At 42.9% G+C, this 24,449-nt stretch overlaps 1 protein-coding gene and 1 long non-coding RNA gene across 4 annotated transcripts; one reads left to right on the top strand and one right to left on the bottom strand.

Moving 5' to 3' along the window:
* The first annotated feature begins 340 nt into the window (after positions 1 to 340).
* LOC137249595 (uncharacterized) lies at positions 341 to 8,132 on the top strand. The gene is made up of 2 exons (XR_010952440.1): positions 341 to 894; positions 6,706 to 8,132. It is a non-coding gene; the product is annotated as an uncharacterized lncRNA (long non-coding RNA).
* A 5,668-nt stretch (positions 8,133 to 13,800) lies between these two features.
* LOC137249594 (protein transport protein Sec61 gamma-2 subunit) lies at positions 13,801 to 16,616 on the bottom strand. 3 transcript variants are annotated; one of them, XM_067781225.1, is made up of 2 exons: positions 16,460 to 16,616; positions 13,801 to 14,383 (listed from the first exon to the last, which is right to left on the bottom strand). In XM_067781225.1, the coding sequence occupies exon 2, from the start codon at positions 14,347 to 14,349 to the stop codon at positions 14,143 to 14,145; it is 207 nt and encodes a 68-aa protein (XP_067637326.1). In that variant the 5' UTR covers positions 14,350 to 14,383; positions 16,460 to 16,616; the 3' UTR covers positions 13,801 to 14,142. The 3 variants fall into 3 exon arrangements, with proteins under 3 accessions (XP_067637326.1, XP_067637327.1, XP_067637325.1); XM_067781226.1 differs by lacking the exon at positions 16,460 to 16,616 and adding an exon at positions 16,263 to 16,435; XM_067781224.1 differs by lacking the exon at positions 16,460 to 16,616 and adding an exon at positions 14,444 to 14,571.
* Positions 16,617 to 24,449: the final 7,833 nt, after the last annotated feature.

Genomic DNA, 24,449 nt, shown 5'->3' on the forward strand with positions numbered 1-24,449 from the left:
CTCATATGCAAGCTTCCACATCAAATACATATACATATAAGTACTTCGACATTACGAAATACATTGTCGCGTTGTGAGGCTAAGTATTTTTGCATAAAAGCTTTTTGACCACCACAATACCACAGATTAAGTATAAAATTTGACAAAAATAATAAATTTTTTCGAAAAATCACACAGAATATCCGCAGTCATTGTTTACGTATTTAGAAACAATGAGAATGGCAAATACGAACGTGTATGAAATGTAATGTCAAAACGTATATGCACATGGTTGTATTTATATGCACGAAAATGCTTTAAAACGCATGAAATTGGTAAAATAAAGTCCAAAAATAAATGATAAAAACTTTAATATAAATAAAAAGATTCTTTTAATAACAACAAAAACGCCTTATATATTCTATATATATATCAATTGGTAAGGATTATCTCACTTTAAAATTTAAGCTAAATAATCTAAAGTTTTTTTTTGAAACTGAGTCGAGAACTGTGAGTGTGAATGTGCGAATTTCACCGATCAGCTGTTAGTTGCGCTACTTGGTAAAATTTACAATGCTGGCGATAGCGGGCGCCGAGTGGGTGAATTACGCAAATCTAACAAAATTACAACCCGAGAGAAAAACGCGAAAAAAATGTGAGTGGCAAAAAAAAAATGGAAAAGAATGCAAATACAAAATTTAAAACGAGATCGGTGATTAACGTGCTAATGTATATGCGTTGAATATGAACCTAATTAGGCGAACTTAAGTGAAATGCTACGAACTAGGTAAAAAAAAAAAATGAAGTGAACAAAGTAAATGAATGTATGCTATAACAAAACTATTGACAAAAATTAATAACAAAAATTGCAAAAAAATTCCCGTGTTAATATTAACAATAATAATCAAAAAAAAGGTGAGGCAAATTAGGGATAAAACTCATTCAAAAAGAAATTTCAATAAAAAAAAATATGCAATCAAATGCCCTTTCATGTCCTCCTTGGGCGTTCGATGCTGGTGGCGTCGACGATGGTGACGTCGATGTGTTGCTGCTGCTGTTGTCGCTTCTTGACGTTGCGTGGGTGCTGGCGGCGTCGCTGTCGTCGCTGCTGCTGTCTACCGGCCACTTTCGGTCACTTTGGCCGATCCTCTCTCTTGCGCTCTCTCTCTCCCTTCTCCGAACCCTACTGATCGGCGGTCCCAATATTCCGCCGTTCCACCGTGATGTATGCGTGTAAGTATTCTGGCCCGTTTCCTTCGTCCCGCCAGAGAATTCGGTGGCAGGATGTTGGAGGGGTTTTTTTCTTCTTCCCTGGGTTTGCGGTCTCTTTAATAACGTGTTTAAAAAGCCACTAAAACGGTACGATCGTATCGGTATTTTTTTTCATATAAACAAATATGTATATATATTACATATTTTTTTTTTTTTTTTTGACTTGACTACTTTCACACGCGACTTTTCCGCAGCACGACCACGCACTATTGAGACAACTTTTCTAATGAATTTCTGAGTTTCGGTTAAATCTTCACATACCCGTATCTAAACGGAATTCCCTACATCTCACTCAAACACCACACACACATACGTACTTTGCTTTCGTTCTTCCACACGCAAACACCCACGCATGTGCTTTCGTTTCATCACTTGAACACGCCCGCGCATGCGCGTAGCAGCATCCTTCCACTAATGCTGCGCAACACGTCTAGATACCGGGATTAAGATACTTTTGTGTAGAATGCACATGGTTTGGTTGCTGGTGATGTTTTTGGCCTTAAGGCTGGCGTAACAGGCTCGCATCCGCCGATGGGGCCTGCTCCATGGAGCGTGTGCGTAAAAAAGATTCATACGCCACCTTTCCGTTTTGTCTTCTCTAATAGCTCAATGTGTGGCCTCGACCCACGCCTCCATGCCGGGCAAGTAAAAACTTTTAAATAATATAAGTAATGTAAGTGTCTACCTACTACTCTATCACAGATACAGTTTTGGTCCTAAGCATCTAATTAATAAAATATCACAGTGTTAAAAAAGAGGAATTGTTGAATAAATTCCAGAGGACAACAAGGACATGGCAAAGTTCAGTGAATTGAAGATCCAGCAACTAAAGAAGGAGTTGGAAGCCCGTGGATTGAATACAAGCGGCGTTAAACTCGAACTTCAGGCACAGCTACGAGAGGCAATGGAAGCAGAAGGAATTGATGTGGACGAGTATGTTTTTTATCCTGATGAGGACGAGACAACAACAAAAATTGAAGAGAAAAATGAAACACCGCAGACAATGGCGAACACAGACCTGAACATGATATTGGTTGCAATATCGGCACAAATGTCCGAAATGTCATCACAAATATCTACCAACATGTCATCACAATTGGAAGAACAGAAAACGTATATGTCATCACAGATGGAATCCCAAGAGACACGAATAACATCGAAGATTGAAGCACAAGAAACGCGAATGTCAGAAATGTCGACACAGATTACATCCAAGATGGAAACGCAATTGGAAGAACAGAAGACATATATGGCATCCCAACTGGAATCGCAGGAGACACGCATAACATCAAATGATATCACGGCATGGACGCATGGGCTAGAGGAAGCCTATCAGAGTAAGGCAAAACAACTGCTCATAAAATACGCGAACATATTTGACCAGGATGGTTCTAAACCAGGCCGCACCAACATTGTGAAACATTAAATTGACACTGGAGATGCGAGGCCGATCCGTCAAGCTCCACGTAGTGTTCCACTGGCGAAGCGGGAAGTTGTGAGTCAAATTATACAAGAAATGAGCGACAGCGGCGTCATCGAACCATCAGCTAGTCCCTGGAGCTCACCGGTAGTACTTGTAAAGAAGAAGGATGGAAAAATGAGGTTTTGCGTGGACTACCGGAAGTTGAATGACGTTACAAAAAAGGATAGCTACCCATTGCCAAGAATTGACGACACTCTGGACTCGCTCTCCGGTACGAAATGGTTTTCCACACTGGACTTGAAAGCGGCTACTGGCAAGTGGAGGTAAAGGAGGAAGACAAAGAGAAAACAGCCTTCAGCGTCGGAGATGGTCTTTGGCAATTTACAGTAATGCCCTTTGGACTATGTAATGCACCAGCTACTTTCGAGAGACTCATGGATCAGGTATTGAAAGGACTACATTGGAAAACATGCTTGGTGTACCTGGACGACATCATCGTATTGGGCAAGAATTTCGATGAACATCTTAAGAACTTGGAGGAAGTTTTCCAAAGAATAGCTGGCGCTGGTTTGAAGTTAAGTCCCAAAAAGTGTGCGCTGTTTAAAAAGGAAGTAAATTATTTGGGTCACAAGGTAACGACAGAGGGCATCTGCACTGCGAACGAAAAGATAGAGGCTGTAAAGGATTGGCCAAGACCACAGAACCTACATGAATTAAGAAGTTTCCTTGGGCTGTGCACATATTACCGCCGATTTGTACAAAATTTTTCCAGCGTAGCCCATAGCCTCCATGAGCTTACAAGAAAAAATAAAGCTTTTGAATGGAAGAAGGAGCAAGTAGTGGCTTTCCAAACATTGAAGGAGCGTTTGTGCACTGCCCCAATGTTAGCATATCCGATTCCAGGAGCAACATTTATTCTAGATACAGATGCGAGTGGATATGCTATAGGAGGCGTTTTATCACAACTGGTCGATGGACAGGAGAAGGTAGTTGCATATTACAGCCGTTCGATTGGAAAACCAGAGAGGAACTACTGCGTTACGCGGAGAGAGCTGTTGGCATTGGTAGAGTGCGTTAAACATTTTCACAAATACCTCTACGGCCAGCGATTCCGTGTCAGGACAGATCACGCAGCTTTAAAATGGCTACTGCAGATCGAGCGACTACAAAGCTATGACTTTTCCATTGAGCATCGAAAAGGTAGTACCCATGGAAATGCCGATGCAATGTCACGAAGACCATGTAGTTTGGAATGCAAGCACTGTTCAAAAGCCGAGGCTAAAGAAGACATTATAGATGTCCGGCTAATAACTATAACATGTACAGATGAATGGGACAAGGAACAGCTAAGAAAGTGCCAGCTAGAAAATGCAGATCTGTCACGTGTTATGCAAGGGCTCGAACGAAATGAAAGACCAAACAGAGAAGAGATGTCAGCAGAGAGTCCCATTGCGAAGTCATATTGGGCACAGTGGAACAGTTTAGAATTGATATCCGGTTGCCTTCATCGAGTATGGGAGAGTGAGGATGGTAAATACAAGAATAAACTGATAGTTGTTCCCAGAAAGAGGATTCCTGACGTGCTCAGCGAGCTGCATAATGGTCCAAGCGGAGGTCATCTTGGAATCACGAAGACGCTCGAGAAGATTAAACAGAGATTCTATTGGGTTGGTTGCCGTCAGTCGGTCACTGAGTGGATTGCGAACTGCGAGGTTTGCAGCAGAGCGAAAGGGCCCAGAACACGAAGTCATGGCCAGATGAAGCAATATAACTCAGGTGCGCCATTTGAAAGGATCGCTATGGATGTCGCCGGTCCATTTCCTACTAGCAACGGCGGAAACAAATATGTACTGGTAGTTATGGATTATTTCAGTAAATGGCCAGAGGTATACCCAATCCCAAATCAAGAAGCGGAAACGGTAGCAGAAGTGTTTATAAACAATTGGGTTGCAAGGTATGGTGTACCAATGGAGTTACATTCTGACCAAGGCAGGAATTTCGAATCAGCTGTGTTCCAGGAAATGTGTAAGTCATTGGGCATTCGAAAAACATGGACAACTGCATTGCATCCTCAATCCGATGGTATGGTAGGACGATTCAATAGAACATTGGAGGAGCACTTAAGGAAAGTAGTGGACAAGTACCATAAAGAATGGGATACCCGCATACCATTATTCTTGATGGCTTACCGATCAGCAGTGCATGAGACAACGGGCCAAACCCCTGCAAAAGTAATTTTTGGCAATGACCTTAGACTGCCAGCTGATTTGAAGTTTGGGATAGATGCCAATGCGGAGAGAAATGTCAGGAAATCCACTAGTGATTTGGAAGAAGAGCTAAGAGAAATACATGATCTGATAAGGCAACGAACAAAGATTATGAGTGACAAGATGAAAGCCAGATATGATAAAGCAATTAATTCAGAAGGTTTTCAGGAAGGAGATTTGGTGCTGTTATACAACCCACAACGTAAAAAAGGTTTGTCCCCGAAATTGCAGTGTAATTGGGAAGGCCCATACAAAGTTGTAAAACGGATCAACGATGTAGTGTACCGCATACAAACCATCGGTAAACCACGAACCAAAATGAAGGTGGTCCATTTGGAAAGGCTAGCAACGTTTAGATCGAGAGATTTGTCTGATCGGGACGATCAGACTTAGGTGGAGGGCAGTGTCACGGATATTATCATCACTAAATTATCCCATCACTAAGGCGATGCTAAGGCAAAACAACGTTACGTTAATAATTAAATCAAGTATACACATATATAAGGCAGCCCAGAGAGATGTCACACACAGATGCATTTACTTATATGCCTATATGCGCGGGAGAGACTGTAAACTACAAACATTCACATCAATAATTCAATCTTTATGTATCTACATAAACGAATAAATAATTGCGTCTACACATATGTACGTATACGAGCAGCGGAAAACACATGCATATATCTTATCTGAGTTGTCACAAGAGAGAGCAATAATTTGTGCACGTAGTTGTGGCTGGCGATTTTGTAGCCGAAACAACTAGTAAGTTCTGGAAATCGAAGAGCCTAGAAGTATGCAGCGTAAACTATAAAAGCGGGGCAAGCGAGTAAGAAGAAATTCATTTTGAGTTGAGCAATCAATGAGTTATTGATTAAGCACGCGATCTGGCGGCCAATAGTAGAGTTTAATTTGAGTTATCAATCAGTTTGGTTATTAAGTCGGCGAGTAGCAAAGTATAAGTGTTATTGTGAAGTACTTTAATAAAGGCCATTTTTCCATTATTCAATATTGGAGTTATTTATTCAACAGTTTAGTGATTCGAACTTAGCAGAGGATTGCAAATAAGAGGATTTGCAAGTAAAATTCGTTACACTATTATATGAAGATGAACTATTATTTCTATAACCAGTATAGCTGCGATTTGGGTAAAAACCTCGATAACTACCACGTGAATTTCTTAATGTACTGTTACCACGTGATCGAAAAGCTAGAACCTGACGTTCAGTTACTTCGTTGTTTTGTTCTACAATTAATTTTGCTACTACGTCTTTCGGATCAGTAAATGCCGTCGAGGCTAAAATGGTTTTTACTAAATTGGATTTTGCGTTTAAACGACACACATTAACAGTTTGTTCGACTGCCATTTCATGAGCTTTCGCTTGAGTGATCCCTTCAATAATAAGAGACCGCTCAAGTGAGTCAGCTAAATCTTCAACTTTTTTTGCAAAATCTGTATAATTGTTACCGTTAACGTGCAACGCTGCAATTCTCCCTGCTACAACTTTCGAGTTGTCCGGTTTGATCCTATTACGTAGAGCTGTTTTAATTTCATTGACTGAAGTTACTTGTGTTGGTATTGCTTCACGGGCTTTTACTCTACTTTTGATTTTAAGATCGCTATAAAAGTATCATTTAAATCTGCAGTAGCGAATTGTTCAAGTAATGCAATTTTGTCTATAAAAGAATCAAGTGCTAGAGGATCACCACTGTAGTTTTCTCTAATAGAATTAACACATGTGTTAATGAAAATTCTCTTTTCCTCAGGTGTTGCCATGATTTGATCGTTAAGATCTGGAGCTGAATTAGCAGAAGGTGAGGCCACGTTTGTACTATTTGGATCGTCAAAATCTGATTTTAAAGTAGAAGAAGTTGAAGTTAATATTTCACTATTTGAATCGTTAAGATTTGAAACTAAATTAGAAGTTAAATTTTTAATGGAAGAATTTTCGAAGCCTAGGAAATCTGCTGACAACGATAATTTATTTTCCTGTTTGGTTACTTTTTCGGTCGAAGATGAAGTTAAACTTTCGTAGCTTGAGGCTGATTTATCGGAATCGGATTCTGAATCTGAAGTTTTTTGCACTCGCTTACCACTTCTAAGGTTGTACAAATGAAATTAATGAAGCACTTGTTTGAATGTTTATATTTGAAGCTGAAGTGTTGAGGAAAAAGAAAAAAAAAAATTTGTACAAAGGGAACTGATTTACAGTTGAATAGCCGCTAAAGAAATATTTAACAATTTATTAGAAGAATTAATTGAAACTGCTGTATTTGTATGTAAAATCTGTAAGAAGTAATTGATTTTAAAATGGCTCAGAAGTATGTAAGTATTAATTGGTAAAAATTCCAAAATGTAATCACGGACGCACCGCTTTATTCAAAAAAATCTCAATTTGGTTTTTCACGGAACCACCGCATGTATTAAAAATTGAATTGGGTTTTCACGGAACCACCGCATGTATCAGAAAAAGTTAATTGGTTTTTAACGGAACCACCGCATATTGCCAAAAAAAAAATTACTTGGTTTTTAACAAACCACCGTTTATATAAAAAAATCAATTGGTTTTTCACAAACCACCGTTATGTCAAAATCCAAAAAAAAATTATGTATATACGTAAATGTATGTAGAAAAATTTGCAGAAAAACTACATATACATATGTAAGTAATATAGTAATATACTTAAATGCTGCTTCCGTGGGTTTGCCTCAGTCGCTGCTGCTTCTTGTCCTGCGCTGCTGTTGGGTTGTTGGTGCTGCTGCTGCTACTGCGCTGCCAGTATTAATGCGCTGCTGGTGTTGTTGCTGCTGCTTCGTATATGCATATGGCGTCGTTTTTGTGCCGTTTTGTGAGTAGCTGGAGGAATGCCGTTAGAAATTCCGATGCTTGGTGGTACAGTTTGCCCTTACGTAGGCGAATTAGTTTTTCGAGTTACATATAATTAAATTTTTTTGTCTTTGTTTTTTTTTTTAAATTTCTTATTTCCGGTAGTTTTTGTTTGTATTATCTCTGCTTCTTTTTATATTCGTTCGTAGTCGTAGATTTAATTGAGGAAAAAAATTTATTTCTGCTGCTTTTTATAAATTTTAGTTGTGAAATTTAGTTAAATTAATTATGAATTTATGGACTTTAGTTAGGAATTTGTATTAACCCTGTTTTTCGTTGTAGATTTGCATGTATTTTATTAGAAAATTGTTTTACTTCTGTTTTTCGTTATAGATTTGCGTATATTTGTTAGAAAAATTAAATTATTTCCGTTTTTATTAAAAAGTTTTAGATATTTGTTAGAAAAATTTTATTTAAATTTGTTTTTTTTTCCACTGCACCACCACTTTCCAAATTTTCACTCCACTCTACTCACCGTCGCTGCCAAATTTAAAATGACCGAGGCTCCAGCCTCACGGTCGCCATGTGAACAACTTCCGTTGCCCTCTTGCCGGTAACCTACCAATTTGTTGGTAATCGCCTTGTGGCGTCACCTTCATCGCCTCTGTTGTCTCGGAGGGCGCCGCCTCCATGTAGTCGCCATTGAATGTTTTAATTTCTAGGAACGCGTGGCGGTCTCCTACGCCAGATATGGTGCCGCATTAAAAAGAAACGAATACTATTTTTAATTTAGAATAATTTTTTATTATTTTAAAATTCGCAAAATTCACACAACCTTGAGCAAACGTCTTGCTCGTAAAGTTGCCGAAAATATAATGATGGTGGTGAAATATGAAAATGGCGCTGGCACTATTGCAAATCGACATTTTTATATTCCACCCCACATATGTATCTTATTCTTTCTCCCTTACAGCCTTGCGATGGCTGAATACTTATTTATGTATATATTTCCTATTTCTCTTAGTATTCACAATGACATGTTTAGATGAAAGTTAGTAGTAGTGTTGCCATATGTGTCATTGAAAAGATGACTGGGTCATTTTACCATTACAAGTCGTTTCTGCGCTTTTTTGTCAGTTGATTTGAATAGGCATGATAGGAACTTTTTTTGTTATGGCGCAGGACAGCAAGGTTGGCAAGAACCCAGCCCAGCCGACATGACTAGCCACTGTGCACCACAATATCATGCCGACTGCCTTCCTTGCTGCTCCCATTGTAGATGCGACACCATAACAACTCTACTACGGAGATTGTAGGTATGGGTGGGAGCAGCCGTATGAGTTGATGGCGCCGTGGGGCGCGAGCAGCAGCGGGTACTTGTTGTGGCTTGCTGAGCAGCGGGGCTGCTGGAAGGTAGTGGGGGCGCTAAGGCGCAAACTACGGGACGTCCTAGGGCGTGAACAGCAAGGAGCCACAAAAGATTTATAGAAGTTAGGTGGACGTCTGGTTTTGGGATCTAGCCCAGAACAACCTGTCCGATGCAACCATATTTACACGAGACACACTGACAAGAGTATGACAATCCTAAAAAGATTCTTTTCCGGCAGATGCAGCAGAACCATTTCTCAGGACCGGGGCAGGAGACGGACCCGGGTTGGGTTCGATAGCTTCCCGGAGCAAGAGAATAAGGAGCAGTCCCGCTGCAAGGAGCTGCTGGGAGGATGACAATTTGTGGGAGGGACGCAACAAATTAAATGGGGTTACACTGCAATGGCCAGACCAAGGTCTGGAAAAATACCGAGTCGTTCTTGTACACAGAACCGACGGCCTTGGGAATAAAATCCTCAAATCTCTTGCTGGTAGTACTTGGGGTAAAGATAAACAAACGCTCATTACCACTTACAAAGCAATTGGCCAGCCGATTGCATGCTACGCGTCCCCGATATGGTCGCCAAGTCTAAAGATTACTCACCGGAAAAAGCTACACGCCTGCCAAATTACTGCCCTCAGAACCGCCACGGGTTGTCTTATGTCCCCAGAACACCATCTACACATTTAGGCGAGAATAATCCCCATTAGGGAGAGAAATGAAATGCTAACCAAACAGTTCATGTTGAAGATTCAGAAACCTGGGCATCCCAACACACATCTGATTGGTGAGCTAATACCGCCCAGGTTGGTTGGTCATCTCCGTAAGCAATATGAGGAAATACGGCACCTGAGAACACAGCCGTATGGAGTTAAAAACACAAGCAGGTCCTCAGTGAACTCCACAAACAGGCGTCGGACCTTTATGCCAGGAATTGCCCGGTGAATCAAGTACTCAAAGAACAGTACCCAAAACTTGCCCGACATACAACACATATGTCCTGCTTGTAAATTGTCCCCACGTGACACCAACCACCTCTTTAACTGTATTGTGGTACCAACACCTCTAACTCCCCTCTCATTATAGTCAAACCCTGTGGAAACAGCAAGTTTCCTTGGACTCCCGTTAGAGGATATTGATGACAATTTGTGATGGGTCGCACCTTGGGGAGGGTATGGCCTAGAAGGACGCCAGGGGGTTAAGGGGCTTAGAATATACCCGCGGCAGGTATGCCTGTCGTAAAAGGCGACTAAAATACCAAATTGATTCAAGGGATTGTGTAGCGCAACCCTTTCAGGGGGTTGCCAGCGTAATATATATCTTCTCCAACCCAATTGTCACCCTTCCCTACCCGTGGTGAATCCTGTTTCTTTAACAGCCGAGGCTCTGGCGACCCCAAGTTCCCTATGGATGGGGGTGGGAGGGCGATATGGCCTAGGTTTTATGTGGTTATACCAATCATTCCCGAGATGGTCGGGCTAGTACCTTAATGATGCTTGTTAGCGGAACGTACCGGATCTGCATCCGGAAAAGGACCATCAACATCGATAACAATCCCCAAGGCCTTCGGGGAGTGGCTCTGTCTTTAATAGAACAACAGCAGGAGTTGTTGATGTTGTTGTTGTAGCAATGCTCGCACCACCTAATAGCCGGGACCGATCACAAATTGTCATCAATATCCTCTAACGGGAGTCCAAGGAAACTTGCCGTTTCAACAGGGGTGGACCATAAGGAAAGGGGTGTTAGAGGCGTTGGTTCCACATTACAATTGAAGAGATGGTTGGTGTCATGTGGGGACACATTGCAAGCGGGGCATACATTTTGTATGTCGGGGTTGATTCTGGATAGGTAAGAGTTTAACCTGTTACAGTATCCAGAACGAAGTTGAGCAAGAGTGACACGCGTTTCCCTGGGGAGTATGCGTTCCTCTTCCGCAAGTTTTGGATAATTTTCGTTAAGTACTGGATTCACCGGACAATTCCCGGCATAAAGGTCCGACGCCTGTTTATGGAGTTCACCAAGGACCTGCTTGTGTTTTTTCACTTCATACGGCTGGGTTCTCAGGTGCCGTATTTCCTCAAAATGCTTACGGAGATAACTCCTTAAGCCCCTAGGCGGTGCTGGTTCATCAATCAGATGTCTGTTGGGATGCCCAGGTTTCTAGGTATTCAACAGGAACTGTTTGGTCAGCATCTCATTTCTCTCTCTGATGGGGAGTATTCTCGCCTCATTATGCAGATGGTGTTCTGGGGACATAAGAAGACAGCCCGTGGCGATTCTGAGAGCAGTCTTTTGGCAGGCCTGTAGTTTCTTCCAGTGGGTGGTTTTTAGGCTTGGCGATCATATGGGTGACGCGTAGCACGTAATCGGCTGGCTAATTGCTTTGTATGTAGTCATGAGCGTTTCTTTATCTTTTCCCCAAGTACTGCCAGCGAGGGATTTGAGGATTTTGTTACGGCTCTGAATTCTCGGAACAATTGCGGTTGCGTGCTCACCAAAATGTAGATCCTGATCAAACGTCACTCCCAAGATTTTGGAGTGTAGGACAGTCGGTAGCGTAGTGCCATCGACGTGGATGTTCAAAATGGTCGACATTTGGGGCGTCCATGTTGTAAATAAGGTCGCGGAAGATTTAGTCGGTGATGCCAGGTTTCGCGAGGCGAAAAAACTGGAGATCAGGGAGGTAGCCGTTTATTTTAATGCATAGCGCATCGATCTTTGGGCCTGGGCCTGTGGCCATTATTGTGCAGTCATCGGCGTAGGAAACGATTGTGACTCCTTCCGGTGGTGAAGGTAGCTTAGATATGTAGAAATTAAACAAAAGTGGGGATAGGACACCACCCTGTGGCACCCCTTGTTTAATTCTCCTTGGTTTTGATGTTTCGTTTCTAAATTGCACCGATGCCTGCCGACCACCCAGATAATTTGCGGTCCACCTTTTAAGACATGGGGGAAGGGTAGACCCTTCCAGGTCTTGCAGTAACGAGCCATGGTTGACCGTATCAAAAGCTTTTGATAGGTCTAGCGCTACGAGTACTGTTCTATGGTGGGGGTATTGATTTAAACCGCAATTTATCTGGGTGCTAATGGCATTTAGCGCGGTGGTAGTGCTATGGAGTTTTCTGAAGCCATGCTGATGAGGGGCTAGCTGCAAATTTGCTTGGAAATAAGGGAGCAAAATGGCTTCAAGCGTCTTTGCCACTGGCGATAGGAGAGATTTCGGACGATACGACTCACCTATGTTAGCTGGTTTCCCAGGCTTTAGTAGCGGAACCACCTTGGCCATTTTCCATTTCTCAGGTATGACAAAGGTGGAAAGAGACAGATTGAAACATGCGCTAAATATTTGAAACCCTCTTTCCCTAGGTTTTTAAGCAACGCATGGCTATGCCGTCTGGGCCCACTGGTTTGGATGGTTTAGCACGACCAATGGCGTCCTCAACCTCTTTAGCGGTGATGGTGATTGGTGACGCGCTGAATTAGTGTTTATGTGCGCGTCTATTGGCTCTCCGTCTATCTTTGTCGACCGTAGGATGCATTATATATTGTCGGCAAAAAGCGCTCGAGCATTTTTTCGCGTCCGACAGCACTTTGTCGCCAAAGGCGATGGAAACTTTGTCTTTGTGCTTAGTCGGATTCGATAGGGACTTTACAGTGGACCAAAGTTTACCCACACCGGTAGAGAGGTTACAACCTCTTAGGTGCTCCTCCCATTTCGCCCGCTTGTGTTCATCCACAAGCAATCTGATGCGTTGGTTTATATCCCTTATTTGGGGGTCGCCTGGATCAAGCTGTCTTATAAGGTCACGTTCTCTCGCTAAGTTTGCGGCCTCCGCCGGGAAGTGGGGCCGGATTTCGGGAATTCTCCCGGCGGGAATGAAATGTGCCGAGGCGGATTTAATGACCTTACGGAAGTCACGCTCCCCTTGGCGGGCATCAGTCGGGATAGGAGGGCAGCTAGGCGGCTGTCTGTAAAGGATTTATATTCTTCCCACTTTCCTTTTTTGAAGTTTATGAAAGTCCGTTTTTCAGTGACGATGAAGTCGGCGGTACGCTCAAGCGAAATAAGTATGGGCAGGTGGTCGGATGCCAATGTTACCATCGGCTGCCAGTTGACGCAGTTTACGAGTTCTGCGCTCACGATTGAGATATCTGGCGAGCTGTGACAGCTTCCTACCATACGTGTGGGGGCGTCTCCGTTTATTGTGCAGAACGTCGTTTCTTCTATTTGATCCGCCAACATCTCACCCCTACTGTCCGCCCGCAAGTTTGAATGCCATAGATCATGATGGGCATTGAAATCGCCTAAGATAATGCGATTGTTGCCAGTGAGTAAGGCCCTGATATTAGGGCGGTATCCACTGGGGCAACAGGTGGCAGGAGGGATGTAGATGTTGATGATTTCTAGGTTTGCATCGCCTGACCGGACAGATAGGCCCTGATGTTCTAAGACATTGTCCCTGCGGTCGATGACCCCATCTAATAACAGCAGGAGTTGCTGACAATTAGTTCAATTTTGTTTTCTTTTGACAATCAAATTTGCCTCTTGCCTGCGCACACAAACTGCTTTTTATCACACCAGCACTCGATTATATAGGCATTTATGTTGCCATTCTATCCAAACCGCGAGGATTATATATCCCACAATAATTAATACCTGTGATCTACTTTTCTAAATCATTTTTATTAATTTTGATATAATAAGATCTTCTACAATTCTCCACCATCTTTAAACCGGTAATGTATTTAAACTGATTGCAAACATACATTTTTGGAGTTTTTAAGAAGTACTGTGCGAAAATCATATATAATTATGAATCATTCATATTAATCTCTCGAAATACAAATATTTAATCACTTATTTCTAAATGGAAAAATTAAAATAAACTCAATTTAATGTTATTGTACAAACAAAAAATTGAGTGATTTGTAGTTATTATATGTATATAGTATGGATGTATTAATAAACACGGCTGATACAGCCGTTGCCGTTGGTATACAACTGACTTATGAGCCCACAATAATATTATTAATGGGAATGTGAATTAACTTCACAAAGAAACCAATAAACCCCATAATACAGAAGCCAATAGCTGTAGCAATAGCAATTTTCTGGAACTCCTTGCGATCAGGTTTCGTACAGCGCTTAACTAAACGAATAGAGTCCTTGGCGAAGGCACGGCCAGGTTCACAGAATTTGACAACTTTATCCATGGCGTTAAATTTATTAACTGTTGGTTGGAAATTTCTGAAATAAAGAAATAAATTTTACTAAAAACAAAATATATGTATGTATGTATGTAAATACATAGAAGCTGCCGCAATCAAGAAGTCTGCAGGAGCAACTGGAGCAAATAAAGGTGAAAGCATGGAGGAGATCATTTGTATTGACGCATTATAAAATGCAAATTCTTTCCATATTGTTATACAATTTAGAAGTAATAGTCTAGTTGAGGGGTCGACTGCTAATACGCTACCAAAAATATCGAGAGGTGTCAAACGACGCGTCTTGACATCAGTATTAATAATCCGAAGGCGGATAATAACCGAAAAAAGACCCGCGGGTACCTCCGAAACCGGGGGTGGGATCCATAGTATTTTTGGTAATAGTCTAGTTGAGGGGTCGACTGCTAATACGCTACCAAAAATATCGAGTGAGGTGTCAAAAGACGCGTATTAATCTCGAGAACAATAATCCGAAGGCGGAAAAGAAAAATTTTATCTCTGTCCGGAGATATTTGCAGTTGAAGTTGGCGATTTCCATGTGGTTGTTGTTGTGTTTGTACCCACAAAAAAAATTGTGCATCACCGTGGCGGTAGCCACGGTTATACCACACACCCGGACTTGGCATGGCGTAGTCCAGGGTTATTTTTGATAAGCGCGGCCGAAGGCCGCCAACGCAGAAAGGTATTCTGCGCAAAAATACTATGGATCCGACCCTTGGTTTCGGAGGTACCCGCGGGTCTTTTTTCGTTAATATCTTTTGAACGCGTTAAAATTTTTATTTTCCGCGGTAATAGTCTAGTTGAGGGGTCGACTGCTAATACGCGTCAAAAAATATCGAGAGAGGTGTCAAACGACGCGTCTTGACATCAGTATTATTTACCCCAGCGGGTTAGGGGATCAGAATATACCCGCGGTAGGTATGCCTGTCGTAAGAGGCGACTAAAACACCAGATTCAAAGGGCTGTGTAGCGCAACCTTTTAGGTTGCCAGCGCAGTATATAGCTTCTCCAAACCCAAATGTCAACCTCACCTATCCGCGGCGAATCCTGTTTCACTAACAGACGAGGCTCATGGAACTTGGGGGTAGGGAGGGAGGGAATGGCCTGAAGGTTTGATGTGGCCACACAAATCGTTCCCGAGATGGTCGGGCTAGCACCTTAATGGTGCTATGGTACCGGAGCGTACCGGATTTGTATCCGGCAAAGGACCATCACATCGATATCACTCCCCAAAGCCTTCGGGGAGCAACCTTATCGCTACAACAACAACAACAACACCAACAACAACAACAACAACAACAACAACAACAACAACAGCAACAACAACAACAACAACAACAACAACAACAACATCAGTATTAATAATCCGAAGGCGGAAAATAAAAATTTTAACGCGTTCAAAAGATATTAACGAAAAACCGAAAAAAGACCCGCGGGTACCTCCGAAACCGGGGGTCGGATCCATAGTATTTTTGCGCGTAACACCTTTATACGTTGGCGGCCTTCGGCCGCGCTTATAAAAAATAACCCTGGGCTACGCCATGCCAAGTCCGGGTGTGTGGTATAACCGAGGCTACCGCCACGGTGATGCACAATTTTTTTTGGGGGTACACACAACAACAACCACATGGAAATCGCCAACTTCAACTGCAAATATCTCCGGACAGAGATAAAAATTTTCTTTTCCGCCATCGGATTATTGTTCTCGAGATTAATACGCGTCTTTTGACACCTCCCTCGATATTTTTGGTAGCGTATTAGCAGTCGACCCCTCAACTAGACTATTACCTTTTCCGCCTTCGGATTATTAATACTGAAAGACGCGTATTAGCAGTCGACGCCTCAACTAGACTATTACCAATTTAGATAATAAATCATGGAGCTGCATTTTCAGCTTTCACCTTTCACTTGTATTTTTGCTGCATTGACGTGGCAAATGACCATTTCAAGCCACTTCTTTTCACTTTTTTAACCAGTTGCATTCACAACTTGTATTTCAACGTCACGTTAACAAATGCAAATTTTCATAAATGGTTTAATTAAATAAATTGTAACAAACGTAATAAAATACTACGCAAATTTTAATAAAATTACATACCACAATGATTCACTTGCTGTAAAATGTCTGACACAAATAAGCCAATAATTACGTTTAGTAGCGATTCCAATAGATAATCGTGTCACACGAAGTTTGAAGTTTGTTTGTGTTGAATTCGACGTGTCAACGTCAACGCCAAATCTACCACATCCATCTTGTCATATACCGCGTAAACTTAATATTGAGGAAAATATTCCAAATATACCACAAACATCTTGCCAGTTTACAAATTTTGGTTTGAAACAGAAATAATAAACAATAAATTATCGTAGGAAATAGAAAATAATTATTTGCTAGCTAATTTTATACCAGCATGTAGGCTGCCGTGGTGTGCCGGTATGTTGTTGTTGTTGTAGCAGTGCTTCACCCCACCTAACAGCCGCGACCGATCACAAACTGTCATCAATATCCTCTAACGGGAGTGCAAGGAAACTTGCTGTTTCAACAGGGGTGGACCATAAGGAAAGGGGTGTTAGAGGCGTTGGTTCCACATTACAATTAAGGAGATGGTTGGTGTCATGTGCGGACACCTTGCAAGCGGGGCATACATTTTGTACGTCGGGGTTGATTCTGGATAGGTAAGAGTTTAACCTGTTACAGTATGCAGAACGAAGTTGAGCAAGAGTGACACGCGTTTCCCTGGGGAGTATGCGTTCCTCTTCCGCGAGTTTTGGATACTTTTCTTTAAGTACTGGATTCACCGGGCAATTCCCGGCATAAAGGTCCGACGCCTGTTTGTGGAGTTCACCAAGGACCGACTTGTACTTTTTCGCTTCATACGGCTGGGTTCTCAGGTGCCGTATTTCCTCAAAATGCTTACGGAGATGACTCCTTAAGCCCCTAGGCGGTGCTGGCTCATCAATCAGATGTCTGTTGGGAGGCTCAGGTTTCTGGGTATTCAACAGGAACTGTTTGGTCAGCATCTCATTTCTCTCCCTGATGGGGAGTATTCTCGCCTCATTATGCAGATGGTGTTCCGGGGACATAAGAAGACATCCCGTGGCGATTCTGAGAGCAGTATTTTGGCAGGCCTGTAGCTTCTTCCAGTGGGTAATTTTTAGGCTTGGCGACCATATGGGTGACGCGTAGCACGTAATCGGCTGGCTAATTGCTTTGTATGTAGTCATGAGGCGTTTCTTTTTCTTTTCCCCAAGCACTGCCAGCAAGGGATTTGAGGATTTTGTTACGGCTCTGAATTCTCGGAACAATTGCGGCTGCGTGCTCACCAAAATGTAGATCCTGATCAAACGTCACACCGAAGAGTTTGGGGTGTAGGACAGTCGGTAGCGTAGTGCCATCGACGTGGATGTTCAAAATGGTCCACATTTGGGACGTCCATGTTGTAAATAAGATCGCGGAAGATTTAGTCGGTGACAATGCCAGGTTTCGCGAGGCGAAAAACTGGAGAGATCAGGGGGGTAGCCGTTTATTTTATTGCATAGCGCATCGATCTTTGGGCCTGGGCCTGGGCCTGTAGCCATTATTGTGCAGTCATCGGCGTAGGAAACGATTGTGACTCCTTCCGGTGGTGAAGGTAGCTTAGATATGTAGAAATTAAGCAAAAGTGGGGACAGGACACCACCCTGTGGCACCCCCTGTTTAATTCTTCTTGGTTTTGATGTTTCGTTTCTAAATTGCACCGATGCCTGCCGACCACCCAGATAATTTGCGGTCCACCTTTTAAGACATGGGGGAAGGGTAGACCCTTCCAGGTCTTGCAGTAACGAGCCATGGTTGACCGTATCAAAAGCTTTTCATAGGTCTAGCGCTACGAGTACTGTTCTATGGTGGGGGTTTTGATTTAAACCGCAATTTATCTGGGTGCTAATGGCATTTAGCGCGGTGGTAGTGCTATGGAGTTTTCTGAAGCCATGTTGATGACAAGCTAGCTGCAAATTTGCTTGGAAATAGGGGAGCAAAATGGATTCAAGCGTCTTTGCTACTGGCGATAGGAGAGATATCGGACGATGCCACTCCTATGTTAGCTGGTTTCCCAGGCTTTAGTAGCGGGACCACCTTGGCCATTTTCCATTTTTCGGGTATGACAAAGGTGGAAAGAGACAGGTTGAAGACATGTGCTAAATATTTGAAACCCTCTTTCCCTAAGCTTTTAAGCATCGGCATGGCTATGCCATCTGGGCCCACTGCTTTGGATGGTTTAGCGTGACCAATGGCGTCCTCAACCTATTTAGCGGTGATGGTGATTGGTGACGCGCTGAATTTGTGTTTATGTGCGTGTCTGTTGGCCCTCCGTCTATCTTTGTCGACCGTAGAATGCATTATATATTGTCGGCAGAAAGCGCTCGCGCATTTTTTCGCATCCGACAGCACTTTATCGCCAAAGGCGATGGAAACTTTGTTTTTCTGCTTAGACGGATTCGATAGGGACTTTGGTCGCGCTAAACCATCCAAAGCAGTGGGCCCAGACGGCATAGCCATGCCGATGCTTAAAAGCTTAGGGAAAGAGGTTTTCAAATATTTAGCGCATGTCTTCAACCTGTCTCTTTCCACCTTTGTCATACCCGCGAAATGGAAAATGGCCAAGGTGGTCCCGCTACTAAAGCCTGGGAAACCAGCTAACATAGGTGAGTCGTATCGTCCGACATCTCTCCTATCGCCAGTAGCAAAGACGCTTGAAGCCATTCTGCTCCCTTATTTCCAAGCAAATTTGCAGCTAGCCTCTCATCAGCATGGCTTCAGAAAACTCCATAGCACTACCACCGCGCTAAATGCCATTAGCACCCAGATAAATTGCGGTTTAAATCAATACCCCCACCATAGAACAGTACTCGTAGCGCTAGACCTATCACAAGCTTTTGATACGGTCAACCATGGCTCGTTACTGCAAGACCTGGAGGGTCTACCCTTCCCCCATGTTTTAAAAGGTGGACCGCAAATTATCTGGGTGGTCGGCAGGCATCGGTGCAATTTAGAAACGAAACATCAAAACCAAGGAGAATTAAACAAGGGGTGCCACAGGGTGGTGTCCTATCCCCACTTTTGTTTAATTTCTACATATCTAAGCTACCTTCACCACCGGAAGGAGTCACAATCGTTTTCTACGCCGATGACTGCACAATAATGGCTACAGGCCCAGGCCCAGGCCCAAAGATCGATGCGCTATGCAATAAAATAAACGGCTACCCCCCTGATCTCTCCAGTTTTTCGCCTCGCGAAACCTGGCATTGTCACAGACTAAATCTTCCGCGACCTTATTTACAACATGGACGTCCCAAATGTCGACCATTTTGAACATCCACGTCTATGGCACTACGCTACCGACTGTCCTACACCCTAAAATCTTGGGTGTGACGTTTGATCAGGATCTACATTTTGGTGAGCACGCAGCCGCAATTGTTCCGAGAATTCAGAGCCGTAACAAAATCCTCAAATCCCTCGCTGGCAGTACCTGGGGAAAAGATAAAGAAACGCTCATGACTACATACAAAGCAATTAGCCAGCCGATTACGTGCTACGCGTCACCCATATGGTCGCCAAGCCTAAAAAGTACCCACTGGAAGAAACTACAGGCCTGCCAAAATACTGCCCTCAGAATCGCCACGGGCTGTCTTCTTATGTCCCCAGAACACCATATGCATAATGAGGCGAGAATACTCCCCATCAGGGAGAGAAATGAGATGCTGACCAAACAGTTCCTGTTGAATACCCAGAAACCTGAGCATCCCACGGACATCTGATTGATGAACCAGCACCGCCTAGGGGCTTAAGGAGTCATCTCCGTAAACATTTTGAGAAAATACGGCACCTGAGAACCCAGCCGTATGAAGCGAAAAAACACAAGCAGGTCCTTGGTGAACTCCATATACAGGCGTCGGACCTTTATGCCGGGAATTGCCCGGTGACTCCAGTACTTAAAGAAAAGTATCCACAACTCGCGGAAGAGGAACGCATACTCCGCAGGGAAACGCGTGTCACTCTTGCTCAACTTCGTTCTGGATACTGTAACTCTTACCTATCCAGAATCAACCCCGACATACAAAATGTATGCCCCCCTTGCAATGTGGCCCCACATGACTCCAACCATCTCTTTAATTGTAATGTGGAACCAACGCCTCTAACACCCCTTTCCTTATGGTCCACCCCTGTTGAAACGGCAAGTTTCCTTGGACTCCCGTTAGAGGATATTGATGACAATTTGTGATCGGTCGCGGCTGTTAGGTGGGGCGAAGCATTGCTACAACAACAACAACAACAGCAGCAGCGGGTACTTGTTGTGGCTTGCTGAGCAGCGGGGCTGCTGGCAGGTAGTGGGGCCGCTTTGGCGTAGACTACGGGACGTCCTTGGGATTGAACAGCAAGGAGCCACAAAAGATTTATAAAAGTTACGTGGATGTCGGATTTTGGGGTCAAGCCCAGAACAACCTGTCCGATGCAACCATCCCTTACACGAGACACACTGAACAGAGTATGACCGTCCTAAAAAGATTCTTTTCCGGCAGATGCAGCAAAACCATTTCTCAGGACCGGGGTCAGGAGACGGACCCGGATTGGATTCGATACCTTCCCGGAGCAAGAGAATATGGAACAGTCCCGTTGCAAGGAGATGCTGGGAGGATGACAATTTGTGGGAGGGACGCAAAAAATTAATTGGGGTTACACTGAAATGACAGTCCTTGGTCGGGAAAAATCCCGAGTCGCTGCGGTACATAGAACCGACTGCCTTGGGAAGCGAGTATGGCGGTATCGTGCTCGCCTATTATACGGTCGGTCCTGGGGTCAAATCCCGGGAAAATCACAATCCCAATACTTTAGGAAAAGTTTTTTCGGTAACGTTTTACAAGCCGGTGCACCATGTCCTGAGAAATGGTTTTGCTGCATCTGCCGGAAAAGAATCTTTTTAGTACGATCATACTCTTGTCAGTGTGTCTCGTGTAAGGGTTGGTTGCATCAAACAGGTTGTTCTGGGCTAGATCCCAAAACCAGACGTCCACGTAACTTCTATATCGCTTTTGTGGCTCCTTGCTGTTCACGCCCTACGGCGTCCCGTAGTCTACGCCTTAGTCGATTTCATGAAGCGGCACAACATCCGCATTGCAGCGATTCAAGAGACTAAATTCACAGCAAGATCTGCTCTGCAGAGCTGTTCTGGGTATAATGTCCACAGAAAAGATCGCGAGAGCGGAGATGGAGACGGCCACCCGTTTATCTTACACCACTCAGTGCAATAGTAGTGGGTAATGACACTATTTTTTGAGTGTTAACACAGTAGCACAGGCACACTTTGCAGTGTTAACACATTGTGTTGACACAATTGTGTTATAACTGATTATCGAAAGTCGATATGAGTGTAGGCACAATATCAGAGCACAGTACTGTGTTACTTACCTCTAACGCCACGTTTGACGCCATTTAGAAGAGTAAATCATGGCAACATTTATCTCCTTTCATACTCCAATTTTTCAAAGTCATATCATCTGATCAAGAGGATAGTAAGTGCCCCTGTGGACACCATTTTTTTATGAAAAAATCAAAATAAAATAAAAATTATGAGAGCGCAGTGAGAATTTTAAAATCTTTTTAAATGTCATTATCCTCTCACCGGTTTTATCTTGTAATATTTGTATCATTGTAAATTTTACCAAGTAGCGCAACTAACAGCTGATCGGTGAAAATTCGCACATTCACACGCACAGTTCTCGACTCAGTTTCAAAACAAAACTTTAGATTATTTAATTCAAATTTTAAAGTGGGATAATCCTTACAAATTTATGCATACAGAATATATATGGCGTTTTTGTTGTTATTAAAACAATAGTTTTATTTATATTAAAGCTTTTATCATTTTTTTTTTTAACTTTGAAAAAACTCCGAACACCATTCCTTCATTATATGACATTCGACTGCCTAGTCCACTGCCTTCCACTCTATTCGCAACATAACCTCTACTTAAGCTGCCAAACTATATAGTAAACAATGATTTGTATCATGTGTATAAATATGTTTTGAGTGAAGTGTCATTGGAAAGCAATACAATCAACACACAAGCACAATGGACTATGTATGTATGTGCACTTACGATCTGAGTGTCGTTCTCTGTGCTATAGAGCGTGTTACTGTGTTATGAGCATTTACCAGTTTGAGCGGCATTGGACAGTCAGCTTTGTGCCATCGATTGTGCCACTGTGTTATAAATTAATCGATAAGTGTGCGTGTGCGTGCCGCACATTACTGACTGTTAACACAATAACACAGCACAGTGCTGTGTTACTCAGCCTTACAGTGCAATATCATATATTTGATCCCTACATCGGCCGCAGGGACAGTGTCTTAGAACATCAAGGCTTATCTGTCCGGTCAGGCGATGCATACCTAGAAATCATCAACATCTACATCCCTCCTCCCACCTGTTGCCACAGTGGATATCGCCCTAACATCAGCGCCTTACTCACTGGCAATAATCGCATTATTTTAGGCGATTTCAATGCCCACCACGATCTATGCTATTCAAACTTGCAGACAGACAGTAGGAGTGAGATGTTGGCGGATCAAATAGAAGAAACCTCGTTCTGCACAATAAACGGAGATGCTCCCACTCGTATGGCAGGAAGCTTTCACAGTTCGCCATATATATCAATCGTGAGCGCAGGACTCGTAAACTGCGTCAAATGGCAACCCATGGTAACATTGGCATCCGACCACCTACCTATACTTATTTCGCTCGAGCGTACCGCCGACTTAATCGTCACAGAAAAACGCACTTTCATAAACTTTATAAAAGGAAAGTGGGAAGAATACAAGTCCTTTAGAGACAGCCGCTTTGCCCTCCCTATCCCGACTGATGCTCGCCAAGGGGAGCGTGCTTTCCGCATGGTCATTGAATCCGCCTCGGCTCGCTTCATTCACGCGGGTAAAATTCCCGAAATTCGACCTCACTTTCCGGCGGAGACCGCAAGTTTAGCGAGAGAATGTGACCTTATAAGACAGCTCGATCCCGGCGACCCCCCAATAAGGGATATAGACCAACGCACCAGATTGCTTGTGGGTGAACACAAGCGGGCGAAATGGGAGGAGCACCTAAGCGGTTGTAACCTCTCTGCCAGTGTAGGTAAGCTTTGGTCCACCGTAAAGTCCCTATCGAATCCGCCTAAGCACAGTTACTAAATTTTCATCGCCTTTGGCGATAAAGTGCTGTCGGATGCGAAAAAATGCGCGAGAGCTTTCTGTCGACAATATATAATGCATTATACGGTCGACAACGATAGACGGAGGGCCAACAGACACGCACATAAACATAAATTCAGCGCGTCTCCAATTACCATCACCGCCAAAGAGGTTGAGGATGCCATTGGTCATGCTAAACCATCCAAAGCAGTGGGCCCAGACGGCATAGCCATGCCGATGCTAAAAAGCCTAGGGAAAGCGGGTTTCAAATATTTAGCGGAAGTTATATTATTATGTTAACTTTTAATTGTTGTTGATTTCTACTATAAATTGTTAAACAACTTTGTACCAAAACGATATTTCTTGTATTCAAAGAAAAACTTATTTCATATTTCAATTCAATACATCAGAAATTTTCATTCTAAGAAATATTCTTGTTGCAATCGTTACAAATACTTTTTAATAAATCTAAACATTAAAATATCTACAGAGTTTGAGTTTTATATCGGCTAGTTTTTACATATGAATATGTAAATTATTTAAAAACATATTTGGCGCAGTCTATTCGAAGCGACGCGAGTTTTAAACCGAAGTTTAAATATAACAAAATAAACGCGAATTTTTATATTTTCAAGAATATTGTTACGAATATTAGCAAAACTAAGGGGTGCTGCTATCTCTAAGCCGATGCTAAGCAGTGACGTGAATTCACAGCAATAATTCAATCATTATGTATCTACATAAACGAAACAATAATTGCGTCTACACATATGTACCATGTACGTATACGAGCAGCGGAGAAACAATGCACAAACAATGCATATATCTGAGATACTCCTGAAAGCATGCAATCAAATCGTGCAATTGT

This window comes from Eurosta solidaginis, chromosome 4 (assembly GCF_040869045.1).
Source record: "Eurosta solidaginis isolate ZX-2024a chromosome 4, ASM4086904v1, whole genome shotgun sequence".
Taxonomy (NCBI): domain Eukaryota; kingdom Metazoa; phylum Arthropoda; class Insecta; order Diptera; family Tephritidae; genus Eurosta; species Eurosta solidaginis.

Coding starts and splice junctions, on each gene's coding strand:
- LOC137249594 (XM_067781224.1), bottom strand. CDS start 14,517: ATGATCTCCTCCATGCTTTCACCTTTATTTGCTCCAGTTGCTCCTGCA. Junction 14,384..14,443: donor TTGATTGCGGCAGCTTCTAT/GTATTTACATAC, acceptor TCTTTATTTCAG/AAATTTCCAACCAACAGTTA.